This window comes from Sus scrofa, chromosome 13, assembly GCF_054392235.1.
Source record: "Sus scrofa isolate SSC_HxYL_T2T_F1_AM1 chromosome 13, Sscrofa_HxYL_maternal_Yorkshire_Landrace_v2.0, whole genome shotgun sequence".
NCBI classification, from domain to species: domain Eukaryota; kingdom Metazoa; phylum Chordata; class Mammalia; order Artiodactyla; family Suidae; genus Sus; species Sus scrofa.
The window spans coordinates 58,942,677-58,964,367 of NC_139395.1; the positions used below are offsets into that span (position 1 = coordinate 58,942,677).

The following is a 21,691-nucleotide window of genomic DNA, read 5'->3' on the forward strand; positions in this document are numbered from 1 at the left end:
AGAATATAATGCAACTTCTCTCTCTCTCTAAAGAATTCAGTCCAAGAGGCTGTAACAGATAGTCATCAAAGTGTACATATTTATAAAAAGCAGAATTATGCAGATATGCTCCCCAGGTATCAGAGTTTTCATGAATATCTTTTATCCAAATGAAAGGTCATGTGCTGGGCTAGCAAACCTTATAACAATGGGAGGTGATGAAAATCTTGTTGCCTGTTAAATATTCAAACTTACAATGCTATTGTTATCTAGTTCTAAATGTTGAAGTTGCATCTCATAAAACCTACCAGTGCTAGGGAGGGGAAAAGCACAGAACCAACCATTAGATATTTCAGAGTTGTATAGCTTGCAAAGATAAAGACGACTGACACAATTCTGATATAAAATAAAACGCGGTGTGGAGTTCCTATTGTGGTGCAAAGGGATCAATGGTGTTGCTGGTGCACTGGGACACAGGTGTGATCCCCCGCACAGTACAGTAAGTTAAAGATCCAGCGTTGGCATTGATGAAGCTGTGGAATAGGTCATGACTGTGGCTTGAATCTGATCCCTGGCCCGGGAACTCTATGTGCTGTGGTGCGGCCAAAAAAGAATAAAATGAAATGAAATAAAATAAAATAAAATAAAATGCAGTCAATTCTGGATTCTCCCACATGTGAATTTTTTTTAGAGCACCACAGACAGATTCTGAAGCCACCTAGTTTTCCCTGGGTGTGCCTTCCCTGGTTATTGGCTGGGGTTCCTAGGATAACATAGACTTGTCTTTATAGTAATATGAGGTTATATACACTGGGATAGTAAACTGGCTGTGGCAGTGTGGAAATTTATTCCATGTCTTCAGAGCCAAATGGTAATGTTCTTAAATTATTTGCTGCTTTGCATTATTCAGAACATGGATCTTTTCCTCCAGGAGCTGGGCAATGTCTAAAGAAAGTAAGTACTTACTATAGAGTTGGGAGAACTGATGCTCTGGTCTTGTCTACAAAACCTATAAGGGGGGTTGATGACACTGTGATCTCTGAAAAGTTCTTCTCTGCTCTCTGGTTAAACTCTAAGTGTCATGATTATCTTTGCCTTCCAGCTTCACTTTGTGTGTCTCAGCTTTTGAATTTCCACCACAGAACATTTGTACATGATATTTCTTTTGCCTGGAACTCCTACTACAGTACTCAGTCCAAGCATGGCTTCCTTAAGGAGGCTCTCCCTGTCACCCTGCCACCACATCTGAGTCCTGTTCCTTTATTAAATGCTACCATGGAACTGTATTCCTTTTCTCAGAGAGCCAATCTCTGTGGAACTCTGACATCACTTAGTGTCTGGTTTTTGCTCACCATGTACCAGAGTGTCTGACACTCAGCAAGTAATCATTAAATATTTATGGAATGAATGAGAGTAACAATGGCAAAAATTTATTTAGCCCTTTCCATGTTCCAGGCATTATGCTAAGACCTTTAAATCCACTTGCATCCTCTCAAGAACCCTATGGGGACATTAACATCCCTGTTTTACAGATGGGAAAACAGTGGCACAGGGGGTTTAATTACCACCCAGGGTCATGGCTAGTAAATAGAGGAGTCATGAATTGAACCTAGATTGTTCTAGTAATTAGAGACCACTCTAGGATTCCTGTTTGCCATTTCTTTTTCTTTTTTCAAGTTTTTTTTAAATTATAGTTGAATTACAATATTGTACCAACTTCTGCTAATTTGTGCCATTTCTTTTAAGTCTCTTGAAAGGAGAAGAAATTAGGATCTGTGTGTTCTTTTTGTTTGTGTGGCTGGCACGCATGTGTGTGTGTATAAGTGTGTGTGCATGTGTTTGTATTACTGAAGGAATAGGGATGGATAGAGAGTTAGAGATGACCCTAAAAGTAGAACTAGTCATAAACTACTGCCAGTGCCTTAAAATTTTTTAAAAAGGAATGCCTCTGGACATGTGCTTACCTGTTCCCGTGGACGTGGGATGCACAGAAGGCAAAGCTGTAGTGAAGGAGCGTGGGATCAATCATGGCGCCATTTTCTGCCCGTTCAAGCAGGTCTCTGAGGTAGCAGAGGTGTCGGTGACACCCTCGCACTCCATTTCGGGCGCAGTACTCGTCTAGGACAAACACCTGGCCAGGACTGAACCAGCCCTGTTTGGGGAATAAAGGAGAGACTTTCTTTTAAATACAGGTTTCTTTTCTTTTTTTTTTTTTTTTTTTTTGGCGGGGTGGGGGGAGCTGCTAGAGTTGGGGAGTCACTGGAGAGGGAAGTTGAAAAACAGCCAGTGCTAACTAACACTTACTGATTGCTTATTAAGTGCCAGCCACTGTGGCCAGCACTGTGCCTGCTACCTTGTTTAACCCTTACAACGGCCCTAAAAGGTAGGTGCTGCTGCTGTCCCTCTTTAATGGGGAGGAAATTTCAGCTCAGGGAGGACATGGAATTTCCTGAGTATCGCACAAGTAGTAAGTGATGACATTCAATTAGCAGAGGGCCTGATTCCGGAAACAGACTCGCCCATGAGGCTCAATTGTACACCTTAAAAGGAGTGGGGATAGGGCAAAGTCTTGGTTACTGATAAGAGAAGATAGTAACATTAATGCCTTCCATTGGTGTAGTGCTTTTTCCTTGACAAAGGCCTGTCAGGTGAGCCCCCTCCGCAATCTTGTGAAGTAGATAGGGCACTTTATCTCCATTTCATAGATGAGGAAGTAGAAATAAGAGCTCACAAATAATACAAAACAGGCAGGACTCAAATCCAGCTCTGTCTTATTCTAAGTCTTCTGTTTTTTCAGTACTCTGGAGCATTAACAAATACTAGGATTGGTCTTCAAACATGCCAGGACTTCAAAAATCCTTTTGTTTTGGAAGAAAAAAAATTTTTAGATTTTAAAATGAAGATAACAGCAGAACTTTCAAAGAGAACAACATGACTAAGTTTTCAAGTTGTGAATCATATATGATTCAATTAAACTGAGAGGAGCTTCTTATTTTCTCCCACCGAGTTATGTGTTTTCTTATTATTTATTTGCTTGCTGAAGGACCACACAAAGCTCTGCTCTAAAAGAGAACCTGGGTGGAATCTCCAAGTCAGAGCAGATTGGGAGGTCCGATGGGGTAGAAACATCACTGTTTTATACATGGGAAAGTGCTGCCTCCGTCATGCACTCCAGGGATGCTCAGAAGGGCCATGTGACTTGCTGCTCAAAGTCATCCTTGGGACAAGTCTGCAATCAGATCACTTCTTTCAGTTTGGGTACCTTTCTGAAGTGGGAAATAGTCCAATTTAGGTGGTACTTTGTAAGCCTGGAATTTAGGATTGTTGTAAATCTAAATTTAATTTTACTTGGAGGGTCTTCTCTGAGTCATCTTTTGAATATCTCTCCCTTTTGAAAGAGAAGAGGCAAAAGGAGCAAAAGACTGGGTGGCAGGTAGAGGTCACAGAAGTGCAGCAAGGGAGGCCTCTGCCACACACCAATCTTGTATTAGTGATCTGAGGAGTCTTCGATTGACAACATGCAGCTCAGCGATGCATCCAACGAAAGACGGCATCTTTCCTATTTCAAATTATAAGTTACTGCAGAGGGCGGGAGAGTAGTCGAGGCAGTGGGCTGCCCCTATAGGCAACTTCTTTGCCACTCCATCTGCTACCCCAAATGCTAAATCTTAGAAACAACACTGCTGTGAAAGATTAAAATATATTTTCTACGACTCAGATGACACCAAGTCTTTTGTAGATGCCAAAATAGCTGCTTTGAAAAGAGTTGAAGAAATATCAATTAGGAACTCAGTCGAAGACACAGAAAAATTTATGTATCCCTGCTGGTCGGTCTCCAAAACTAACTGAAAAAAAAAGATTGTAATAATGAGAAAATGGAATATATAGAGGCAGGAGATAAGGTCCTTTTAATTGCTGTTACTTTTTGAGATTTTGGGAGGATGATTAATAGATACAGGTAAACAAAGAGGGAAGGAAATGATTTGACGCTATTCATAATTAATTTTGGATTTTTAGGCCTATATATGACTAAAAGGAAGCAAGCTTCAAAATTTCATATCTGGTTTAATTTTTTAGTGGGCATTCACTAATTCTCCTTAGTGATGAATTTCTTAGGGAAAAAGAAAATCATCTTAAGAAATTAAGATTTGAAAAAAAGTCTTGAAAACAATACATCTCAAAAAAATTCCTCAAGAGATGAGAAATTACGCATAAAAGGAAATGATTTAAGTTCAGAGGCATATTCTTACAAGTTTCACAAATGCAATTTATAATTATGTGAATAATTACATAATCGTAGGAAGCACATTTGAGAAAAATTGCCTTGCAATGCAAGGTAAGCTTTTTTTTTTTCTTTTTTAAGTCAAAATGATGTGTTTCTTTCCAATTTGGCAGAGTGCATACTCTTCTGATGAAGTGCTTCTAAACCTGAGATAATCAATGAATCTTTTATGAGACGAAGATTAATAACTTATTCCATATACTCCCGCTTCTGTTTTTAAGACTATTTTATCTACCATTTTTAATATTTTGGCTTCGGCACAGGAAAAAAAAAAGGAATTTAAAACAGAAATTAGTCAGAATAAAGATATAGCCATGTCATTTAGAAAAAAATAGATTTTTCTTATATTTATGTTAATATCAATAATATGTTAATATTAATTATATACTATTAATAATATACTTAGTATGTGGAGTTAGAGATAAGGCTTTTCTACTGGGTAAAGCCATTTTATTCTTTCCTCTCAGCTTTCCCATCTATAAAATGGGATTAATAACCTTTATCTTTGAAATGAAGTAAAAATTTATGGTTTGCAGAAGGAAATAAATCAAGTCTCTTTTAGGCTTTTGGATGTAATAGTATAAAGCCCAAAATATATCCTCAGAAATCCAATACAGACATAATATTGAATTTAAGTTTAAATGATTTAAATCTAGGCTTAAAACAGGATTTCAAGAAATGTTCATGTTCTTGCTAGAGAGCTGGACTTCTAAATGCCTAAAGCACCATATAACAATTCCTTCTAAAGGTGAAAAATGCTTTTAGAACTATGAAAAAAAAAAAAAGCCACCCAAACAAATCCAAACCCATTTAGCTTATGAAAAAGGAAGTGAACTTCACTTATAAATCATTTTGATCTTAAAAAAAATAAACACAAAGAAGACATTCATTTCTGAGACAAGAACACAGAGTCTTATCATCTGGTTTGAGATGGGAGGGGGATCTTAAAGTCTAGGAAAAATGAGGCGATTTTTACAAGTTCCCCACAAGCAGGTGCCAAACTCGATTACCCTCTTGAGAATATTTCTCATGTAGCAGCTGAAAAGGGGGAAGCTCCGACACGGAGGCTGGGGGGTTGGATCTGCCTCTACTGATAACTTCCTCCCGCTGTATCTTCTTTCTTTGGTAAGTAAAACTGTCTCAACCCAGGAAATCAAGAATACATTTATAATTGTTAAAGGGGCTCTGCAATGGAGAAAAGAGCTTGACATAAAGGTAGAGAAATATTTTATTTTGTAAAAGGTTATCACGTTTAAATTGCTGTAGACCAAAGAATATACTTGCCAGGCAAGAATAGGAATCATTAAGTCTGTGATCCAAAGTAAGACGTTGCACCATCTCAAAGAGGGAAGCGTGGTCAAAGTTACAGGGGTTGGAAGAGATAAATTCATCCATGCCATGTTTTTGAGCTCTATCTGCGTCTGTTCATTTATACATGTAGAGAGAGACACAATTTAGAGAAACACATCACATTTTCTTTGACATTTCAAATACACAGGAATTCACTAGGCATTACGAATGCTAGCTGTTTCCTCGTTGCCTCCCACCAACATTCCCAAGATATTCTTTTTACCTCCCATTGTCAACTTGCATCACTTACTGGTGAGTTTATTGCATTTAGGCAAAAATATATTGGCATCAACATGTTTATCAAATGATCACAACTCCAGTGCATTTATGTTGTTCTGTAAAAACTAAGCACATGACTATAACTTCGCCTGTGTTTCACCAAACACTGAAAGCAGATCGGATCTTTGCTTATAAAAGCCTAGTTAGCGCTTAGGTTTTTAATAGATTCTGCCATTCCAGTGGTTATGTCTAGAGCAATTTCTCTACAATTATTGGGATTATCTGGAAAAAAAGGGTTATGCTGATTTTCAGCAGAGTGACAATATTCGTATCTTCCCCTTCCAAATCCCCATTGCCAATTTGGTTGCACAAAAGGTTTGGGTCCCCGCCCTCCAAAATTAAAACAAAATAATAACAAAAGATTTTCACTGAAGTCTGGAGGATAAGTTAAATGGGAATTTAGTTTGTGACAGCCAAGGACATTGCCTTAGAGTGTGCTTACTTACTCAGTTAGCAAAGCTTATGAAAGACAAATTTACTCAGCAAGGGCTATGATCTGCCATTTATTGTGAATTAATAGTCTCAATGTATTCACACTTTTCCTTACAGGGTGAAGGCTGTAGGCAAAACCTCCTAAGGGCTAACTAATTAATCTCATATGTGTAACTAAAATAGTCTATATTCCATCAGCAAAATAACTTAGAGAATTCGACTTGAGTGAGGCCAAGTACATCCCAAAGAGGGAGGAACGAAGGTCCTAGACATTAAAAGCATCGGCTCACTCCATTTCATATTTACTCACTCTCCTGAAATGCAGATTGCGGAGAAAAAGAATCTTATATGAAATCCAGCAAGAGTTTCTGCATCCCCTTTGCTTACAATATTCTACTGGAATACGGGCACCTGCCAGAGACAGCGATGCTGTCAAGATACGGGGAAAATGGATTTCTGACTTGAGAGGGTGTTTGAATAATATTTTCATACCTGGCCTTCGTCCCAGCCATTTTTTTTTCCCTCCGTGCTTGGGGTATGCTGGAAATGGGGGTTATCGTAGCAGTGTGATGTTAAGATAATGACTTCTCCTCACATTATTAATTTTGCATATCATTCCAACCTAAATGTGTGACAGGTCAGATGGATGCCCTCTTCTTGTTAGGTTTTTAAATCTCCAGTCATCTTTCATAGAAGCCCCAAGTGGTCAGTGTTTGAATAGGATGTGTTGTTTATGCCCAAGACACACAGAAGCAACAGTTTCCAGAAGGCAAGTTGAAGAATATGAGTTTTAGTAGCCAAATTGCTCCATGAGGAGGAAAAAAAGCAAGGTTTTGGAAGGGACAGCACATGAACAGGAATTATATTAGAGAATCTGAAAGACTCTGCTGGGTTAATTGCTTCGGACTTGTCTTCAGGAAAGTACTTTCAGTTTGAGGTTAGGTGCTATACCTAGGAGGATTCTTTTGTCTGGTAATTTGGTCTCAAAGCTACTTTTCTCCTTTGACTCAGGATGGCCAGAAAGAGAGGTGGCCAGGAAGCTGGTACTGGGGAAAAATCTAGCTGCTTCTAGGCTGTGTGTGTTATGTGTTTGTCTCCTCTGGCCCAAAGCAAGTGTCTTCAACCTGCTCTAAATTTAGGTCCCCCCTGCCTGATGGCACCCCCTCTAATCCAGGTGGTACCCCTCCATTCTTTAGGAGAGATCCTGCCCTCCCACCTCCATTCTGTCAGTCCCAGGTGAAACTAAAAGTGGGGTATACCAACTGCTCATCTTGTTTCAGCCTCATAAAGAGCCTCCCTCACTCGGGGCTTCCCAATTCTAACAGAGAGAAGAGACATTTTAGCTAGCACTAGCTCCCTGCTCTGAGATTTCTCAGAAGATGCTGCAAGCTGACAAACTGGTCGGGCCCTTTCCTTCACCAGTTTGGCTCTGCTATTTTATTGCTCCTCCACTGTGATGGTGCAAAGGGTCATTTAGCTAGAAGGGAGGGGCCTCTTTTGTAGCTGTGAAAACATGGCCCAAGTTTTAAGTGACTTAACTTGTTATTTGTCGAACCTCTTGAAAACTTTGTGATGAACTATTTTGCCTGGTTGCCCACTCAGGAAATGGATCTGAAAAGAGAGCTTGGCTCCTCCGTGGAGACCAGGATACAGACCCCTCCTCACCACAATCCATCATCACAATACAGCTTCACTACACTAATTCTTGACTTAGAGTTCATTTAAAGAACAATCCCATCTTCACTTACATTTTAAAGCAGGCTTTAAAATATGCTTAAAATCCGCCTGCCTTCCTTTTTAGAAAAGTAGCCCTTTCAACATAAAAATTCCATTTCCCTTTTTCCTCTTTTCCTCTCTGTCAGTTCAGAGGTAGAATGAGCCTGGGACTGACTTAGATGGCCTGGATGCCAGAGTGAGCTGGGGATACCCGCTGAGCTGTTGATCTGTCTGAGCCTCAGTTTCCTTGCGTGTAAAATGAGCTGAACTTTCAGTTCCCTTTCTGCTGTCTCTGTCATTTAATCATCTTTAAGATCCCTTCACACCTTCCCTGTGCGTGGGATGGAGCTTAATGCAGTGGGAATTTCCAGCAAGTGAAACGAGCAGCCCCTGGATTTTGCTTACACAAAATCATCATTTACTCAGAATTAGGCTCATTATCTAATGGTTCCAACAACTCAACAGTGCTTAACAGGGTAGCTGGCTCCCATGAAATTTCTGAGAGTTTCATTGAGCTTATTATATTCAGGAAAAAAAAAAAAAAAAAAGAGGAGCGGTAGGGACAGGAATGCTATTTTAAGGTGTCAGGGGAAGGGATGTGATTTTGAAGCTCCATCCAAGCAGGGATTTTGATATTTTTGTTCTCTGCTATATTCTCAGCATCTAGAACAGTACCTGGTACACAGCAGGCACTCAAAACATATGTGTTAAAATAATGAATTTATTTCATCGAAATAAATGAATTCACCCTCTCAACAACGATTTTCTATTTCTTGATTTTAAGGAATGTAGATACACTACATTTAATGGGAGCTGTTGACTTGGGCCAGGATAGCAGTGGGTAAATGGGTGGGCTGAAAGGGTGGCAAAGATTGGATTCCAGACCAGCACTGCTGTCACAGGGTGCAAGATGTGAGGGAAGGTGATGGGTGTTTCTGAGGCTCATTTTCTTCTTTTGTAAGTTGAGAATGGTGTTTGGGTCTCCTTCAGAGGGGGCTGTGGAGAGCATCTGATGAGGATAATCTGGGAGGCCCAGCACACACTAAGTGCTCGAAAAACCTTCGCCGTGAATGAACAAGCAGGCTTCTTCCTGCTCCCGAAGCCAGTTTGTTTAACGTTTTTAGTGAGCCAAGGCTGTATCCACATTGACAGCTAATGTTATAGGTTGCTCTTAAACCGTATTGTTTCTAGGGAGCTGGGAGTCCTTCCCTTCTGTTCTGCCCCTGTATAACCAATTCCTACTCTCTGGCTCTGGGTTTTTGCTGGGTGAGGTTCCAATTTCTCTGTGGTCAGAATACACACTCACCCACCCACCCACACCATTAAACCCCTTTGTAGATAATATGTTCCTTGAGGGTGACTTTCTGCTCTGTTATTTCCTCTGCCAGCTCCCAGAGAAGCCAGGTCCTTAGGAGGTGTTTATTAACTGACTTATTCTGACACCTCCATCCCAGGAAACTTCCCATTGACTTTATTAAGGAGTCACACACATGGGGATTCAGATGGCATCTTGCAAATCCAAAAGTGGGAACATGTGCTCTTAGGGGGGAAAATCTTATAAAAGGAAACAGAATTCTAGGTGCAGGTGTCTTTGGATACCATTCAGATTGTCTGCCTGTGTCTCCATACATGTCTAGGACCATATGCATTACATATGTTGTCTATTTTAAAATAAAACACTGCAGTGGTCCAGCTGTTCCAAATTCTGTTTCAAAGAACTTGTGGCTGCTTCTCAAGCAACACCATATAGTCATCCTTGCACTGTCCCAGTCTGTTCTACAGTGCTGAACATTAAAAAAAAAAAATGCTCCCTGAAATTCCATTTTGCTCTGTACAAACAATTGGAATTGGTTGATTAGAGAAAGAGAAAACTCCAATGTTGACATTAGCAAGGGGAAAACAGCTCAGAGCAAAAAGATGAGAACATTAATTCCTGGATTCAGGACACCTTGGGATCAATTTCTTTGCCAATATTTAGCATGTGTCAAGGAAGTGAAAACGAATTTGAATACTGAGTAAAATAAAATGAAGAGGATACAGCAGAAGTTTAAAACTCTAATGATGTTTAGAGTATCTCTTGTTTTAGGAGATGCATACCAGTATTCTTTTTTGTTAATATGTATATTCTTTTTTTTTTAATTAAAAAAAACAAAGATTGACTGCATTTTAAGAATTGACTTTACCTTTTTCAGACCTGGCTGAAAAACTGCTAAGTCCTACATGGCCTGCAAGGGCTTCAAATGTATTCAAAATGGGCTACGTAATTTTAGAAGTTCTGGTGCTAGGGCATAATTCAAACATCTCTTCCAAACAATGCTACTTATTTCACTTGGGGTTTTAATTACATAAAGATTTTGAAGTCCTATAGCACAGACATAGGAGAGTGACTTCAGGCTCAATTTAGGTCAATAAAGTTGATAGTGGTACCTAAACTACATTTAGAAACTGAGAGCACTATCAATGATACCTCTGACACAGAAGCAGGCTGATAGACACTCAGATTTATGAAAGGCAGGCATGCTTTCAAGTAGAAATGAATTAAAATCTTTACTCCACATTTGAAACACTTTTAGTTTGGCATTTAAGGAATGCTGGGCAAATAATGGTTCCTAAAATGTGATTATGTGGATTTCATTCTCTCATGTAATCTACTTAAATTTCAAATGATTTTTTTTTTTTTTTTGGTCTTTTTTTCCTTTTCTAGGGCCGCTTCCCGCGGCATATGGAGGCTCCCAGGCTAGGGGTTCAATCAGAGCTGTAGCCGCCGGCCTACGCCAGAGCCACAGAAACATCAGATTCGAGCCACGTCTGCGACCTACACCACAGCTCACGGCAATTCCAGATGCTTAACCCACTGAGCAAGGCTCAAACCCGCAACCTCATGTTTCCTAGTCGGATTCGTTAATCACTGCGCCACGACGGGAACTTCTCAAGTGATGTGTTTAATTGACCATCCTACCATTTATATTTTTCTTTAACTGATCGCGATGCTTGGGTTCATTTCAGGTTTGATATTCCTTTCCTTTCCCCCCCTCACAATGGGAAAGCATATAACATATTTTTTCTTGATCACTTGTCTTAAAAGCAAGCATATTTTTGTAATCCTGTTTCCCATATAAAATTTTTTAAAGATAAGTCTGTAATAAGGTCTACCAAATGGGATTTTCTTGGCGGGGGGGGGCGGTGTGTGAATAATATAGCTTTCATATTTTCATTTTATTGAGATTTTCCTATTATTCCAACAGCGCAGGGAATGAAGACAAAAGGTCAAATCTCTTTATTTTGTAATATCACATTTTGGAAATTTTTATAGGTAAGGGGAAAAATTCTGCTGTTGAAAATAGCTGTAATTGTCTTGTTAATAAACTGGCTGAGAGAGGCTCCTTTCTCTAGTGAATCCCTTTTATAGTAAGCTGGAGGTAGCTGTTTTATCACTGAAATGTAGAGCACAGTTACGGCTGTTTTTACTCCTGATGGATGCTAGAGGCAAAAGACTAGCGAATGCAACTATAAAGTCATTGTGAACTCAAACTGCGAATTAAAAGGTGACTTTGTATCTTTCTTATATGGAAAATGTGTGCTTGTCATATCTGCTTGACAGTACAAGAGTGAATGTATGGTTTGGACAATAACGAACAATGACAGTAGTCAACCTCATCAGAAGACATGAAATAAAGAAATGACAATGATTGATGGCAGCTGGCTGTTTACGGATTTTTCTAGAAGAGTTTTTCTTGGCATGATCAAGTAACAAGGGGATGTTGTGCCCTGCCTGAGCTCTGCACATCAAGCAAAAGACTGGTCCTCCCCTGCCTGCTGCCCTTGAGGAACAACTTAATTCTTTCATGGTCCCTTTGACTAAATCAAGCTAACTTGCATGGCCAGGAGAGGATGGCTTCTTCAGAAGCTATCAAGGGCCACAATGCATTTTGCAGAAATCTCTGGCAATATACCCAAGGGGATAAACATGTGATGTTTATTTCAATGTTCATTTTTATAATTCTTCCTAAGACAAATGCTTGAGTGGAAATCTTATCAAAGATTTTTGTCAATGATCTCAAAACAAATAAATAAATGCTTTGTAATTTTCCCTGCCGTAGTTATTACATTTTCAATTAATTTACACAGTACCTGATGATGTTTTTGTTTCTGCCACATAATCAAAAATAAATTTTCTACAGTTGACTAATACTGCATCTTACTGTAAATCACTGTAGGTCATGAAAATACTCAGATGATTAGTGAATAGTATGTTAAATGTGTCTGAAGTAGTTGTCTACTGAGATCCTATCAAGGTACTTTGAAAAATTTGGACCTGATTATAGGAGTCTATCCTTTTAAAAAGTCATTTACTTTACAGTGAGAAGGAAAGTGATTAACAGTGTGGTTTTGGGTCATGCAAATTAATACTGAATTAATTCTCTGATGTTGCATTCCTGCAATGTAGCAACTGCAAGTTGACAATATAAGAAGATATAGCAAAAATCTCATGAGTCAAAACTATAGAAAGGAATTAAGGCAAATGACTATTTGGAAATCTACTATGAGAGCAATGCGTTGCTGTGCAAATACAGGTAAATTCACTAAAATGAAATTCATTCAGTCATCTATTCATCCACTCTTTCTTTCATCCTTTAAAAGAAGTAGAGCAAAATCCTAAATTCCCACTAAGTTCACATTCTCTAGTAAGCTTTTAAAAATGCCTCATCAGACATGGAAAGGAAAGGAAAGTTAAATTAATTATCTGCTTGAAGGGGTGAAAAAAAATCTGTCTGCTAGCCAGGGGTACGTTTATGCCAAATAAAAGAAAAAAAAAAGAAAGAGGTAAATAAAGCAAAATAAAGAAAGAAACAAAAAGAAGAAAGGACTATTATTTAATGGTCAGGAGGAATGATGTGACCTACGACGTCTAAGTTAGCATTCAGAATACTCAAGTACATATTTGCCTGCTCTCTTGACCAATTTTTCTACCTCCCTCTTATGTCGAGCCTTCTCGCAACACATTTTTGGTGGACAGCTTTTTCCTCTATGAATAAAGAAACTGTGTACTCTTTTTTACTAATAAATGAACAGTTTTTCTGAGTTTTAAAGTTTCTTTTCTTCCCTTACAGGTGTTTTTTAGAAAAATTAATGCAAATACAAATGATGTCAGAAAAGTTATTGTTGTAATTGTTCTTGGGAGAGCAGCAGAGAGATTTGAGACCAGAGGTCAAAACCCTCCAGGACATGGTGAGACTGAATCTGAAGCTTTTGTGAATCAGCTCCATGAATTCAATTGCGTCCTTCATTTCCTGTTTTTGTGCATGGTAGTTCTATGTATTAGAGCTCTCTTTTCAAAATGAATCCTCTATTTGGCCTTTGAGCACACCCTCAAGCCAGCTAGAATGAAATCTTTCGTGTTCAAATAAGCATTTACTTTATTAATTGTGTTCTGTAATTTCTTGGAGTCTTGCTCAGCTAACATCTTTGGGTTTCCTACCCCACCTTTCTATTGTTAAGGTATCCATGGTTACCACACCATTGGTTCTCTGACCATTCTAACCTTTGGAATGGGAAAGGACAAAACAACAACAACACATTGTCAGAGTGCAAAATGATCTGTTTTCAGGCATTAAGCAGTCAGGTAGCTGTGAATTCCACAAAACAAAGGCATTATTTGCCCATTTTGTTGTGATGTTAATATTCTTGGAATTAAAAAAAATTAGGAGATGTTGATGGCTGGCTTTACTCAGAGGATCATTTGATGCCAATATGAAAGCCAAGGAGAGGAGGCAATTATGCACACATCACATGCATCCTAGTTTCGGTATGGAAGCTTACATTTCAAACCTAAGGTCAGGAAAATAACATGAGAAGTTTTACTACAAAGTCTAGACATGAGGAAGATTTCAGAGGAGAGGGAAAAAGCACATTGCAGGTGTCAGATAATCTAGTCTGATTATCTGAGCTGTGCTAGCTATAGGGGAACACTTACCCTTCAGTCCAGCTAGAAGTTAGCAGGGTAAGAAGGAACAAACCAGAATAACATAAAGACTAGCAACAAGGCTCAGGAAAGCAGACAGGAGTTCTAACCTAGCAGCTAAAGTTCTTGGGTTCGAGCAAAGATTGAACAAGAAAACTTAAATGAAACAAAACAAAACAAAAAAACCAAAATCAACCCCCCCCAAACCAATAGTAACCAAGATCCCCCTAACTTTTGAAGACTGCTCAGGTGGTAGCAAAATTAGAACAATTCTCAAAAACATCCAACTTTAGGGATCTATCATGTGATTAATAGTTATTAGTTGAGAAATCGACATTAATATGAGACTCATTGCAAGTGATATATCAAATAACCATTGACCAAATAGCAAGGCTTAAAATACCCCCTCCCCTCCCACTCTGAATGAGAACAACGGAAGTACTGATTTTTACTGTTCCTCTAACACAGATTGGACAGGGATCAGGTGATTCAATGAGAGGCCACTTGGCGTAATAAATTATGGCAACACTCAACTATAGATTTGAACGTCATTTCCAACGTAAGCAACAATGCCTTAAAAATTGGAAGGTTGCAAGTATTTGTTTTAAAAAGTTGTATAGTTAGGCACTGACTTATTTTTTTTTCAAGTTTTAACCAAAAATAAGAAAAGGAAAAAAATTAAATCAACAACAACATACACCAAAAAACCCACAAAAGAACAAAAAAGTTTTAAAGTTTGGTGGAACCCTCCCCAAATCATTGTAGAGTCACATACAAACTAATGAATAGCAGGATCTATTTTTTCTTTTTTAGTTTTTCCAATTTTATACAAATACTCCACTCCACTCTTTCTAGACGTGTCTTTCATTTTGAAATTGCAAAAAGTAAAAACTGTACCCAGAAGTCTGTTAGACTGAATTTAGGAATAACCAAATAAACTCACAATTAGTCCCAAGTATTCCAAACTGTAAAATGTTCCATTCTCAAGTTTCCCTTGAACAGACAGCGACATGACAAGACTGGAGTGTTTATTTTTCTCTATACAAAAAAATCTCTCCCATTTTTCTGTAGCTCCCCTTTGCAATGTAAATATTAACAAAGTGATTACAAAGTTACCTCATTGAAAAGTTGCCCTTAAAAATCCTTCATTTGCAAGAATGGCAAATACTTTGAGCAAATACTCAAAAACAGGGATTTGATGAGATGTGTACAGAATTAAGTATTTAACAATGACCCTTACCGCTTAGAGCTCAAGGACATCTTTTTAAAATGCAATACTTGATTGTTTTTACTCTTTTTGTTAGAGAACCTGTGACTGACTTAATGTTTGTGATGTTAAAATTAAAATAAATCTATGGATAGACCGAGAATCAAATGGCAGTGAAGGCTCAAAGTTTGCTGTTTATTACTATGCCGTGATTGTTTCTCATGTTTCTATAACCTTGTTTTGTAGTACCAGGTGACCAACTGGTCCCAGTTTGCCCAGGACTAAAGGGTTCCATGACACAGGACTTTAATTGCTCAGTTGAGGCAATTCTGGAGTTCTCCTGTGGTGCAGTAGGTTGGGGCTCTGGCAAGGTCACTGCAGTGGCTTGGGTCACTGCTGTGGCATAGGTTTAATCCCTGGCCCAGGAACTGCCACATGTCACAGGGTGGCCAAAAATAAAATAAAATGAGGCAAATATTAGGCAAATCTGGATGAACTGGTTACCCTAAGAATGAATAAACAGTGTGAGTCTGACTGAGTTATACAAGACCTGATCTGTTTAAGAGAGACAGTTTGAATTTAGCAGTTTAAAGGCAGCACTGAAGTAATTGTTGACATAACCACCATTCTGTGGCAGACTCCACTGAAAATGATGAGAAGCACCCCCTCTACCTCCCAGCCATTTTTTGGTTGTTTTGCATAACTAATCAGTGACACCACAGAATGTAAAATTCTTGGTTCCTTTTTGGATCTTTCTCATGGGTTTTATATACCCCTAACTGTGAATGATCACATGGAGAAGGTTGAGTTGATTAAATCCCGACTGATTCTGATGCTGGTTTCTAAATTATGGGCACAGAGCCTCACTTTCTGGTACTCTGGCTGCAGATTTTATTAAGTGCCTCACCTAGCAATGGATAGACTCTGGAGCAGGTGAAATTTCTGCTTCAGAGATAGTAAAGTAACTATGGGATTATTGAGTTTAACGCTATTGGATTGAAACTCTAGGAAAAGATTGTTATTTACTACAGGGTCATGGTGTACAACTGTACACAGAGGGCACTGTACAACTCAATAGGCACCATTCTCATTTTTGTCTATGGGAAAAGTGCTTCCTGCAGGGCACAATCTTCAGGGCTAAAAGTGATGACCTCATTCTTACAGAACCTTGGAGTCATATTCATATTCTCTGGAGATAAATCCAAGAACCATGAATTATCTGACCTCCTCATTCACCTCTCAGCCTACCTCACATGCTCCCTAGGGATTAATTCTCCCGGCCTCAAATCAAATTTCAACCTTTATGAATTTGCTTTGGATGCCCCATTTAATATAAGTTCCCTCTGTCAACTAGTATGGCAAAATACATCAAGTTTCTATGTACTCTATTGAATCTTCTTGCTGATGCCTAGTGAGTAGATTCTAATTTCATTGCTAAATGAATCCAACCCACAGAGGAAATTCTATATCCAGAGCCCTTGTGTATATCCATGTAGAGACATACATCAATAGATCTTCTCTTCAGCAGCCTCCGTCAGTAATCTCTTTTTTTTTTTTGAAAAGTATCTGGTCTTCAGTTAATTTTACCCCTGAAAGGCTGTCCACTTTCCTACACTAGAGAGAAAAAAGTGGGGATAATCATGAACCAAGTAGTAATTTCTTAACCTGGCAGATGATAGAACAGAGACACTGAATGTAAGGTGAAATGACTTCAGAAGAAATGGAGAGTATTTGGAAATAAGACTGGGATTTTCCAAATATCACCTGAGATACACACTTTATGAAGTTGATTTGGATGGTGGTTAAAATTAGGCATACTTCCCCTGATACATAGATAATTCCAACTCAGAGGGATATAACAGAATGTGTTGTGTCAAATTTATCAAAAAGGAGCCCTTCAGGCAAGGTGAAAGAAGAGATTCCATTGCAGAGGTTTTTCAAAAAAAAAAAAATATATATATATATTGGGTCTATTTTATCTCAACTAATGACTAAAACATTTAGAAAGAAATGCTACTTTCTTTCTTTTTTGCTCTCAAATATATGCAAGTGCCACAAATAAAAACAGAGAAAGATAGAAGAGAGTAGGGAACTTGGTGGTGGTTATAGTCAGAAGAGCTGTGCATCCTCAACTTCTTCCTTATTCTTTCCATGAGATTGTGTGATTATTTACAATGTTCCACAGGGAATGCATCTTTCTTTAAAAAAACATCAGTACTGGACAGGAATTCCTGGGAGCACCTGATGGATAGTATTTGTTTAAGAACATAGTCTTATTAGACAGAAACAGACGTGGCAGTAGAATTCATTGAAAAGAGAATTCTGTTTAGTTGCTGTAGCTACTAAATTATTTGATCCACATTTTGTTTAAGAGCAACAGAGGAGAGACTATGTTTAAGGTCAAGTTTCTGATGTGGGACTTGCACACTTGCTTTCCCTTCTGCTGTAATTGCCTTTCTGTAGATATTTGTGGGGTTAACTCCCTTTCTTTTGGGCCTAAGCTCAAATCATTTGTCTTATGTGCCCTCTCCCCACTCAATCACCATTGCAAGGCATTCTTTATGGTATTTCTCAATGTCTGAAATTATCTGACTTATTTTTTCACTTGTTTGCTGTCTGGACTTCCCCATTGGGATGTAGGTATCTTGAGAGCAGGGACCTCATCTGTCTTCCCCATCACTATGTGTCATCACCTAGACAGGTGCTCAGTGAACAACAGTGAATGAGTGAGTTCCATGCTAAAGTAAGGACCTACCATGATTACTGCTAAAAATGTATACTTGACCTATCTCTAACTGACCTGTTATTCAGGGTAAGGCGAATATCTCTCCTTAGGGTTAACGTTTATAACTAAAATGAATTGTTTCATTTGGTGCTATTATGTTTCCATTTTCTGTGTTTCAATAAGCATCTCCAGTGTATGCTGTCTTTCATTTTACCTTGTTTATCTGAAGTGTCACAAGATCCATCCTAGGTAACGAGTAGGCATGGCAAAGGGGTAAGAACTTAAAACAGATGCTGAGGTAAGACGGAAAGAGACTAGAATATGAACTGGAGCTGTTTAAGGAGACAGTTTCATTTTTGGGTTCTGGTATTTTAGCTCAGAATGGGATTTTAGGTACTGTGTTTTGTTTTGTTTTGTTTTTTCCCCCACTGCATGTGATAATGTCATCATTTATTTTTAAATGGTTCTAAGTTGCAGATTTAAATTTATTTCAAATCAAGCCCTATTTTAAAATTACTTTTAATAGGAGGAAATGATGCAAGAATATACATAATCTACTATATTTGACGGACTCAAACAAATACATGTTTGGCTGTGAATTTCAAACTTTCTCCAAAACAAAGAGCTAAAAATGCACCTAAAAGATATTTTACTTTGTTTAGTCCTTGGGGGAAAATGTCAAGTATTGCACTTTAAAATTACTTTTATCTAACATTTTTGTCCCAAAGTTTCCCCTCTGAATTCACTATTTTTTTCCAGCAAACATGATTTTGTGAATCCTTAATCTTAAAGCAACTAGATTTTTTTCTAATTCAACTTTAAAAGATTGACTTTACAGAGCTATTTTTAAAAAATAGCGTATTTACTTACAAAATTGGGAGATGGGGGCATCCAGCTGAGGCACATTCCCTCCCTTGGCGTTGAGTTTTTGGACTTGGGTTGGGGGCACAGGCTTGTGTGACTGCCCGGTAGCCCGATACATAGCCTGGACCCAGAGAATTCGATCTTGCTCATCATCACTTGCAAATATCACGGTGTCTCCTTCTTTGACTGCATTGAAGAAAGCTCGGCCACCCTCCAAACCTGGGTTAAAAGGGAGGAAAAATTACTAAGTTGAGCTGCAAGGTTCTCGGCAGGACTAAGCTCTGCGAAAGGCTGTTTCTGTGCTTTCCCTTGGGGTGAAAAAAGGAGGAGTAGCAACATATTTGATTATAGGATGGGAAGTCAGATACCCACTTGGCTACAAAGTAGGGCCTTGATGTCCAACAGGCATTTTGAAACCTGGCTCTTGTCTCCTGCCATCTTTTTTTGGTTGGGGGCAGAGCTGTCAATTGAGTAGCCTACTGGCTGGGTAAACATCTGTCTATAAATCATACTATTATTTTTCTCATGTTTAAAGACAAACAAACCAAACCAAACAACAACATCTCCTGACCCCATCTCTCCCTTCAGTACAATATCGCCCTCGTGTTCTTCTCTTTATAATGCAAGGAAGATCTCTAGCAAGTCTTCTCAAATTTTAGTGCACATGTGAATCCTCTGGGCATCTTGTTAAAATGCAGCTTCCGATTAAGTACAACTAGGGCTGGAAACTGAGATCTTGCATTGCTAACAAGCTCCCAGATGATGCTGATGGTGCTGGCTGGAGGATCATGCTTCAAATAGTAAGTTTTATTATTCTGCTTTAAAGTCTCTCCAGTCTGGGGAGTTCCCGTCGTGGTGCAGTGGTTAATGAATCCAACTAGGAACCATGAGGTTGCGGGTTTGATCTCTGTCCTTGCTCAGTGGGTTAAGGATCTGGCGTTGCTGTGAGCTGTGGTGTAGGTCGCAGACACAGCTTGGATCTGGCGTTGCTGTGGCTCTGGTGTAGGCTGGTGGCTGCAGCTCCGATTAGACCCCTGGCCTGGGAGCCTCCATATGCCATGGGAGTGGCTCAAGAAAAGGCAAAAAAAAAAAAAAAAAAAAAAAAAAAAGACAAAAAATAAAAATAAAAAAGTAAAGTCTCTCCAGTCAGGCTGCTGCCCCACTGAAACCTGTCCAGATCACCAGTGACTTTCTCACTGCTGAATCTAATGATCAATTCAAAGGTCCCATTTTATTCCATCCATCACCTCAGTCAATTTTCTTTGAAAAGCTTTCTCCACTTGGCTTCAGGTCATCTGATTTTCTCTTCCTCCCATGGCTGCTGCTTCTTACTTTTGGTTGCTGGTTCCTCCTCTTCCACCTCTTTATCCTGATCTTTAAATGTGGGAGCATCTGGTCTTCTGCCCTTGGACCTCTTCTCTTCTTCTTCTATACCCAGTCCCCTAGGTTTGTCATCCACTCAAATACCATGAATATGCTCATGGTCCCTATACTTCTAGCTCTACCCTGAACATCGGATCTGAACATCCAGTGGTTCTCTTGACTTCTCCATGTGGATATATAACAGACACCCCAAACTTATCCCATCTAACACTAAACTCCTGGTCTTTCTCCCAGACCTCCTCTCCATCTCTGTAAAGCTGAGCTCATTCCTCTGAGTGCTCAAGTCAACCACCCTGGGGTCCTTTTTGATTCCTTATTTTCTCTCATTGCCCATTCCAATGACATTCTGAAGGCTCTACTTTCAGGATGTTATAACAGAATGTCCCCTCTTCTTTCTCCAGTGCTGCCACCTTGAATTCAGGCATGCTCATCTCTCCTCTGGATTGTTTTAAATAAGCTACTATTTGATCTATCTGTCTTAATCGTCACTCTCCATAGCTGATTCTCAAGATGGGAGCCAGAGCAATTGTTTTAGCACAAGAGTCAGGCCATGCCACTCCTCTGCTCAAAACCTCCCAGTAGCTCTGCATTATACTCAGAGGAAAAGTCTAGGTTCTGACAAGGCCTGCAAGGCCTCACATGAATTGACCCTCCACTACTTCTATCCACCTCTCCTACCACTCTCTCTCTCATGTGCACCTGTATATATGATCATTAATGATGGTCATGCTGGCCTCTTGCTCTTCCTTCAACACTCCAGCTGTGTTCTTACCTCAGGACATTTGCACTTGCTATTTCTTGTACCTGGACCTCTTCCTCCAGACAGCTGCATGAGTCACATTCTCACCTCCTTCATTTCTCTGCTCAGATGTCACATGCTTACTCAGGCCTTCCCTGACCTCTGCATCTCCTACTTACCTTTCTTGCATCATAGCCCTTACCACATCTAACAAATTATATAATTTATTTTACTTCTAAAGATAGGGAATTTTTGTCTTTTTTGTTCACTACTGCATCCCTAGAACCTAGAATAGTGCGTGGCATAGAGTAGGTGCTCAGCAATTAGTTGATGGATGAGTGACTGCTCTATAGAGCCATCTTGTCCCATAGGCAGTTTTCAAAGTTAAAACTCAGAGAGAAGTAGGAGGAGGCTCGAGGAGGCTCGTTTTGGTCTCAAGCCAGAGTTATACTGTGTCTGTCAACATAACCCAAAAGCCTGCATTTGGGGTCTTCTGGGACTCTCTATCCATAAATAAGACTTCAATATTTTTACCAAGTTCCTCATCATTTTCCCCTTCCCCATTATCATTTTAAACATGAGAAGACGATAAGGGGAATGATTAGCATCCCTAAATTTCCAACAAGGCTCAGTCACTAACCTCTTTGACATTTACATTGGAGAAGATTTCTGGTGATGTTATGACTTCTCCATTGTGCCGATAATATTAATTCAAATGTCTGTTACATGAGAGTGATTATATGTTGGTAGTTTTGCAGTTAGAATTGTCAGGG

General features: G+C 39.1%; 1 protein-coding gene across 26 annotated transcripts in view; it reads right to left on the reverse strand.

The window, feature by feature from the left end:
- CADPS (calcium dependent secretion activator) overlaps positions 1-21,691 on the reverse strand; it is a 502,621-nt gene that overhangs the window by 139,484 nt on the left and 341,446 nt on the right. For all 26 annotated transcript variants that reach the window (XR_014823443.1, XR_014823444.1, XR_014823442.1 and 23 more), the window contains exons 11-13: positions 18,803-19,015; positions 5,546-5,682; positions 1,944-2,131 (exon numbers count right to left, since the gene is read on the reverse strand). Coding sequence is in view for 22 of the 26 variants with exons in the window: in XM_021069166.2 (XP_020924825.1) it covers positions 1,944-2,131; positions 5,546-5,682; positions 18,803-19,015 (538 nt within the window). In the remaining 4 variants the exon portion in view is untranslated. The remainder of the gene's footprint in view (positions 1-1,943; positions 2,132-5,545; positions 5,683-18,802; positions 19,016-21,691) is intronic.